Raw genomic sequence first — 8,434 nt, 5'->3', positions numbered from 1 at the left:
AACTCATTTTAAATACCTATCATAATTAAAATTGCAAAACAAATCCTATTTAAAAAAAATAAGAATGCAACAAATAGTTCTAACTTTATCTTCTTTTGTCATGAAAGCTTAGGCTTTGGTCAGTAGAGTTTGTAAACCAACAAACTGCGTTAAAAACAAAGGATATGTACATTTTTTGGCTTTTGTAATGCCTCATGCAATTTCTTGACAAATTAGCGTTGGCACCATTTCAACATATTACTATATAGCTGGAATTTTAAATTGGTGCACTCTTTGTACAATATTATTAAATGCAGTACCCAAAAATATCTCACCCTAACTTGTGCTATGAACGAATTTTAGAGGCAAAAAACAGAGACAAATTCAGAACTCGTCGGAATCTGAAAACTTTAAGATATCCCGTACTAATATGGTCTGATATAGCAATGTATAAAAGTGCACTCCTCCCCTTTCATTTTGTCTTAGTCTGCTCTTTTACAGTAAGTGCATTCCTCTTCGATGTGCAGGTTCCCAGACATTGAAGGATCAAAGGAAGACCGATGTGAACTTAACTAGAACTCCTTATGGGAGAGTTTTCATTTAATAGAGGTCAGCATTTAAAAACTTCTAGATCCTCTTGAAATGAGGATTTTCTTGGTTTTTGTTTGATGTTGAATTTAATTGTTGTTTTGTAGGAGAATAATTCATACCTTGAGTTTTTGTTGAAATGGTTGTTGCTCGGGGACCCAGTGTAGGGTAAATACATCATGTGTCGCGATTGACTTCTTTCATGGTCATGTCTTTCTTGCCAGAGAGTCTGGAAGGCTTGGGATTTTGTAAGTTGACATGAACCCTTACTGTTCTCGTTGCACACCATGAGACAAATGATGCTTCTGTTGTGAGTGTTCCACAAAGGCAGACCCTAAGAACTCTTCAATTGTAAAACGGCCTTGCAAATAAAAGTTGTTTTGCACTTATTGATTAGCTAATCGGATATATGGAAGATGTTCTTCTTTAAATGTTTCTTTTTACTTCTTCTGCTGGTAAATAATGAAGTGAACTAGGATTAGAGAAAACTGGACAAGATGCCATTAACCTATTGAAGAATATGATGGATGCTCGTCTAACTTGATTCGTGATTGCATCTCTATAGCCTGAAGCCCTGAACTCTTCAATCCATCTTATAAGCAGCAGGGAGATAATGAACATCAGATTAGTAAAACTCAAATCTAGTGCTAAAAGCAAGATAAAAAAGGCAATATGATCGAGTATCTGTGGTTGTTGCGTCAATATGTAATTCAACCAAATTGTCGTATTTTCTTGAATATATTTAACTTGTGTTACTTGCAGTATGATTCTAAGGAGAATAGGCATAACACATCTGATTCAACTTGAAATGACTAACCTGTTCAAGACTCGAAACTGTATTATACTGCTTTTGCTATGGCCTATAGTTTCGAATGGTAGATCTTCCATGTCATTTGATACTGCATGTCTTGACATAAAACATCATTTGTAAACATATTAATTTCCTTTCCAGTTGTAGGAATGAGTAAATGCAGTAGTAAGGCTATCATCTAGCCATTTGTGTTTTTCAGTAAGCTAATAATGTAATAAGATGGATAAAAATTCTTTATTAAAGTGAAGCCTGTTGATCAGTATCCATGAGAGAGTATGTGTGGTACTTTATTTAAATGGATTTCTTCTTTGTTTAACTTAAGTATGTTATGCAGTTGATCCTTTTCAAAAAAGAGTATGTTATGCAGTTGATCTTCGTTTGCATACTTTCAGAGAAATGGAGCTTTTCTGCTCTCCGCAATCTTCTGATGTCCACGAAGGACTTAGGTGATGAATGAAGGGTTTCTTGGTTTATGATTTGGGTTGCTTTATGGTGTTGCTGTTGTGGTAGCAATATGGAGTGCACTATATTCTAGCAGGAGAACTGCGCTAGGTTTTAGATAAAGGCAAAAGAGCATGAGTGGTATTCATTCATGCATCATTATAACTTCTACTTAATTTGAGATCCAGATTGTAAGATGGGAATCTGTTAGGCTTTTAGTTGTAAAAGTAGAATTTTCAATTCATTCTCCAGATTGCTTTAGGAGTTGGACTAAGGTAATTTGGGGGATGGAGGGGCTTCACTTATTTTTAGCAGCTTCTCTAATTTTGGCTCTTATGGAGAACCTTCATACCACTAGACTTATGCCATTAATGAGTGTAATTTTTGATGAATTTACAATACGAAAGAAATGCTTTTATAGTTATCAGTAAGTTTAATTGCTCTTCTCCGTTTTCGAGGAAAACCTATTTATCATAAAGGAAGAGGAAAGTATTTGAATCCTTGAACCTAAGAGTATTTATCGATTCTCTATGTTTAATTAAATATGACATGGGAGAGGCCTTTGTTTGTTAGCTTAGTAGGGAGTAAGAGAAGGTAAGGGAATCTTAAATTCCTTTTAATCTTGTAATTCCGAAAACACGAAATCAGTGGAAATGTTTTAACACGTACTCATTTTATGTTCTAAACCGTCATCAACCACTCATACCCATGGATACAGTTGTTTCTTTTTTTTTCTGTGTTTTGTTGACTGGAATTTCTGAATGCTGCTTTTCCATACGAAACTAAGTTTTTTTTTTTCCTTTTTATTGTTTCTATATCTGGTTTCTTTTCTTGTTTGTGTGAGAATGCTCATGATTTCACACTGCAAAACTTTTCCAGGTTCCATGCTAAGGAGTATCCAGCATATGATAAGAAATCTTCCCTTACAAACATGGGCTTACTGCCAAATAGGTTAGTCTGCAGCTTTGACCCACTTCCTTCAGAGATCAACTGATATGTTCTGAATTGAATTCTTCTCCAACTTTATTTACTATTTGCAGTTTTTGATCCATCATTGTTTCTAACCCTCCGAAGTTTTTGCATAATGAGATTTCAAAAATACAACAATGATTGCTCTTTATTCTCATTCTATTTAGATTTTTATTGTTCACAGGATCTAATGTCTCTTATGATGATTCGATGAATTTGCGGAACATATTGTGGCTAGCGCCATTAGCTAGCAACTCTACAAAAAGAATTGGTTAGCACCAGGTATGTTTCTTTGATAAAATAAAAAAAATGAGTTTTTTCCTACCCCATCCCCTGAAAAAGTGAAAAAAGCTAGAAGGATTCAGATTACTCGTCTAGTGGAAAGTTCCCCACTGTTGTGAAGTGTACTTTCGCATCTTTTGATTTGACTTTCTCTCAAAATATAAAATAAAATGATCAAATCTATTAGGATAATAATTAACATATCCTGATGATCTGCAAAGTGTGTATTATTCAACAACAACAAACAACAACAACTACCCAGTATAGTCCCACAAGGTGGTCTGGGGAGGGTAATACGAACACAGGCCTTACCCCTACCCGAAAGGGCAGATGAGGCTGTTTCCAATCGACCCTCGGCTCAGGAAAAGGAAAAGGAAAACAAAAACAAAAATAAAAAGCAAAAAAGCATTTAGTAACTCCAGCAGAAATCACATTAAATAATTATCTAAACATAAACCATAAATTAAAATGGCATGCAAATATATCGACCAGTAACCCCCATAAGGGGGGCACATACAATACACAGATCATCTATGGAGAACCCTATCAATCCCCCCCCCATTCCCCCCCCCCCCCCCCCCCCCCCCCCCCCCCCCCCCCCCCCCCACCCCCGGGACAAAGTACGAAAATTCTAGAAGCCCCCATCCTGCAACCCTGATACTAGACCTCCAGACTTTCCTATCAAGGGCCATGTCCTCGGAAATCCGCATTCTAGACATGTCCTGCCTAATCACCTCTCCCCAATACCTCTTGGGCCTCCCTCTGCCTCGACTCGCGCCAACCACCGCCAGCCGCTCACAACTCCTCACCGGGGCATCGGGGTTTCTCCTCCGCACATGCCCGTACCACCTGAGCCTCGCTTCCCGCATCTTCTCATCTACTGGGGCCACCCCTACCTTCTCCCGAATAACTTCATTCCTAATCCTATCTAACCTGGTGAGCCCGCACATCCACCTGAGCATCCTCATCTCCGCAACCTTCATTCTCTGGACATGGGAGTTCTTCACCGGCCAGCACTCGGCCCCATACAACATGGCAGGTCTAACCACAGCTCTATAAAACTTCCCCTTGAGTTTCTGTGGCACTTTCTTGTCACACAAGACTCCTGATGCAAGCCTCCATTTCGACCACCCCGCCCCTATACGGTGAGTGACATCCCCGTCGATCTCTCCGTCCCCTTGAATCACCGACCCAAGATATCTGAAACTGTCCCTCTTGGCGATGACCTGAGATCCAAGCTTGACGTCCCTGCCTACTTCGCTCGGCTCGGCGCTAAACTTGCACTCCAGGTACTCTGTCTTAGCCCTGCTTAGTTTGAAACCCTTGGACTCGAGAGTCTGCCTCCAGACCTCCAACCTCTCGTTACCACCGACCCTCGTCTCGTCTATCAGGACTATGTCATCAGCAAATAGCATACACCATGGCACATCCCCTTGAATATGGCGTGTTATAGCATCCATCACCAAAGCAAATAAGAGAGGGCTAAGTGCAGATCCTTGATGAAGCCCCATTACCACCGGGAAATGGATTGAGTCGCCACCCACCGTCCTAACCCTAGTCTTAGCTCCATCGTACATGTCCTTGATCACTCTGATGTAGGCTTCCGGCACGCTCTTCGCCTCCAGACACCTCCATAGCACCTCCCTTGGGACCTTGTCGTACGCCTTCTCCAAGTCGATAAACACCATGTGCAGGTCCTTCTTCTTATCCCTGAAGTGTTCCACCAATCTCCTGACAAGGTGGATAGCTTCTGTAGTGGAGCGGCCCGGCATGAAACCGAACTGGTTCACAGATATAGACGTCATCTCCCTCACCCTCGCCTCAACCACCCGCTCCCAGACTTTCATGGTGTGGCTTAGTAATTTGATACCCCTATAGTTGTTACAACACTGGATATCCCCTTTGTTCTTATACACGGGCACCACTGTACTCCACCTCCACTCCTTCGGCATCCTCTTAGTCCTGAAGATCACATTGAACAACCTGAACAGCCACTCTACTCCTGACCTACCTACCTACTGCATTTCTAGAACTCCACCGGGATTTCGTCTGGCCCGGTCGCCTCACCCCTACTCATCCTACGCAAAGCCCCCACGACCTCCTCCACCCTAATGCGCCTGCAGTACCCAAGGTCTCTATGACACTCTGAATTCCCCAACTCCCCTAGCTCTACGTCTCGATCCCCCTCCTCGTTAAGCAGGTCTCGAAAGTACGCCTGCCACCTCTGCTTGACTTGAGACTCCCCCATCAAAACTCTACCATCCTCGTCCTTGATGCACCTAACTTGGTCTAGATCCCGCGCCTTCCTCTCCCTCACTTTAGCCAACCTGAATAACTTCCTGTCCCCGCCTTTGTCCCCCAATTCCTCGTACATGCGACCAAACGCCACATTTTTTGCTTCCGTGACCGCCAGCTTCGCTTCCTTCCTCGCCACCTTGTAGTTCTCCCTGTTAACTCTCCTTTCTTCCTCGCTTGAGCTCCCTGCCAACTTAGCAAACGCCACCTTCTTCACCTCCACTTTTCCTTGGACTACATCGTTCCACCACCAGTCACCTTGATGTCTGCCAGAATAGCCCTTGGCTACCCCGAGCACATCCGGCGCTGCCTCCCTAACCAAGTTTGCCGTCACTGACCACATTGCGTCCGCTTCCCCAGAACTTCTCCAAGCTCCACCATCAGCTAACCTCCTCTCCAACTCCTGGGCTTTCTCCTTAGTCAAAGCTCCCCATCTAATCCGCGGCCTGCCCCGAGCACCCCTCCTCTTCCTCTTCACCCAGAGACCGACATCCATCACTAGGAGTCTATGAAGAGTCGAAAGGGACTCTCCCGGAATAACCTTACAGTCCTTGCACAACCCTCTATCGCTCCTTCTGAGGAGGAGGTAATCAATCTGAGTCCTCGCCGCCGAACTTTTGAAAGTAACCAAATGCTCCTCCCTCTTCTGAAATGACGAGTTCGCAATCAAATGCTCGAAAGCCCTGGCGAAATCAAGCAGCGAAGTGCCTCCTCCGTTCCTAACCCCAAGGCCAAAGCCACCATGCACCTCACCATAACCACCAGCATCAGCCCCAATATGACCATTAAAATCCCCTCCAATAACTAACTTCTCAGATTGGGGAATACTACTCACCAACTCGTCCAAGCCCTCCCAAAAGCGCCTCTTAACCTCCTCGTCTAAGCCTGCTTGCGGCGCGTAAGCGCTGACGACATTGAGGACGCAACCACCAATAACCAACTTAATAGACCTTAACCTATTGTTCACTCGCCTAACCTCCACCACGGACTCCCTAAGATCCCTATCCACCAAGATACCCACTCCATTCTTACCCCTCACGACCCCATAATACCACAGCTTAAACCCGTCTACATTCCTCGCCTTCGACCCTTTCCACCTAGTCTCCTGCACACAAGCTATGCTGACCCTCCTTTTCTGAAGAATCTTCGCCAACTCAATGGACTTACCCGTCAGGGTGCCTATGTTCCACGACCCGATCCTCAATCTATGAGCGCCCGCTATCCCCTTCCCACCAATGAGACTTAATTAGAAAGACTAAGGAAACAGTTTTCTCTCTCAGTGTCTAAATGGAAGGAATTAGCCGCATAAAATCCACATATCTGAAATCCAAATGTTATTTCCCCCAAGGGAAATTTAGATTGAAATAACAGTGTTGTAGAACAAGATTTATTTATATGATTGAATTTTTCCAAAAAAGAACAGTTTTCTCTTACAGATAACAAGGTCACAAGTTTCCTGCGACTTCTGATGGTTAAACTTCTTGTTGGCAGGAGTCCTAGTTGTCTTGGATGCACATCCAACTGGAGTCATATACAAGGACCTCATACCTGAGTACGTACACATTGCCAGGACCCTCTATGAAGGTTCGAATTTTATTTATCCCCGAATCAAAAATTCTATTAACCTCGTCATGAAAATTTTGACAACAATTAATACAATCTTTTGCTGTCCACAGATGATTTTGGGCAAGTTGCCTTTGATGTTAACTACCTAAACATTGGAGGTGAAACACCCAAATACCAAATTTTCATTTGCTGACCTCTTCTGAAGGTTCAGGTGTCAGCTTTCAGTTTTACAAAGTGAGATCCATATTATTTGTAGGTATTGCTTATCAATGTCATCTTATAGAATTTCCCTGCCTTAATCGAAATGCATCTCTGAAGTGTTTACTATTTATGCAGCATTACTATCAATATTTGATTCTAGCGCATTCAAATGGAGGGTTGCTTGGAAAAGGACTGTGACTGACGAAGATTTTACTGTTGGAACTGAAAGTTTTGAGTCCTTTAGCTTGTGATTGGCCACTGTTTATGGCAGATTATCCTTTCTTGATTACTATCAAAGCTTGGACAACGAAACAATGAATGAATAACTAGAAAACGTCATCCTTCTAAAGGGCTTACACTTTACGTTGTCTCTTAGAAGTATTTTTTTCCTTAGCTTTTGTGTACTGATTTTATGCCTGTGGTTGTAAAGCCTTAAAGCTTGTTTGGATGGTCGTTACTTGTTACCTATTGTATTGTATCGTATTGTTACATAAATGCAATGTTTCTTTTGATTGTTACTTATATTTTATTGTATAGTATCGTTAAATTCGTCGTTAAGTAACAACTAAATGTACCACTTTATGGAACGATCGGTTTGGTTGGTTGCGTCGTTACCTTATTTTTTCCTCTCATCTTGCTCTTCCTTATTATTAAACTAGTTTTTCGGCACGTGCGTTGCACGTGTATACCGAATTATATAATATATAATTTTGTAAATAATATTAATATTATTAAAATAAAAGTTTGAGTAAATAATTATAAATAAGAAGATAAATTACAAGTTTCTATGAATTACCAATATAAATGGCGCATGATAACTTATTTATTGAGATTAAGATGGTTGGACATCGTCTACATTACCAAGCAATAGTTTTGTTTCTTCTTATTTGAAAAGGTAGCAACGGTTGGAAACAAAAAAAACTGGAAAATTTTAGTTATAAATTATTTTGAACATTAACAACTAATCTGAAAGATTTTATCCCTTCAAATAAATTTATTTTTTTCTCGGTATAAATTGGATATTTAGGTTATTAAGATTTTTTAATTTTTTCACATTGAGATTTCCACTTACACAATAATATAGAAATTGAAATAATTCTACTTAGCAAAAAGCAAAATATTACTAATTGTGTGCTTGAGTAATCCAAATAATCTGTTAGAAGAGTATAAAATAAATTTACATTAAATTTAATATTTTATAACTAAATATGCATCTGTCGCTTGTCAATTTATGTTAACAGAAACAATTTAGTGGATATTTGGAAAGAAAATAAAGAGAAGGTCATTGTATTTTATATCACC

The 8,434-nt window shown here is 40.8% G+C and overlaps 1 protein-coding gene across 3 annotated transcripts in view; it reads left to right on the top strand.

Moving 5' to 3' along the window:
* LOC109219461 overlaps positions 1–7,654 on the top strand; it is a 13,228-nt gene extending 5,574 nt beyond the window's left edge. The window contains exons 6-8 of one of the 3 annotated variants that reach the window (XR_002066951.1): positions 6,857–6,949; positions 7,042–7,183; positions 7,268–7,654. Coding sequence is in view for 1 of the 3 variants with exons in the window: in XM_019384005.1 (XP_019239550.1) it covers positions 6,857–6,949; positions 7,042–7,124 (176 nt within the window). In the remaining 2 variants the exon portion in view is untranslated. Of the gene's footprint in view, positions 1–6,856; positions 6,950–7,041; positions 7,188–7,267 lie in introns of all 3 variants that reach the window. The other 2 variants (XR_002066954.1, XM_019384005.1) reach the window with 2 other exon arrangements.

Source organism: Nicotiana attenuata, chromosome 1 (genome assembly GCF_001879085.1).
Source record: "Nicotiana attenuata strain UT chromosome 1, NIATTr2, whole genome shotgun sequence".
NCBI classification, from domain to species: Eukaryota; Viridiplantae; Streptophyta; class Magnoliopsida; order Solanales; family Solanaceae; genus Nicotiana; species Nicotiana attenuata.
Note: the sequence above shows the minus strand (reverse complement) of the source record. Positions and strands in the feature narration are given on the sequence as shown.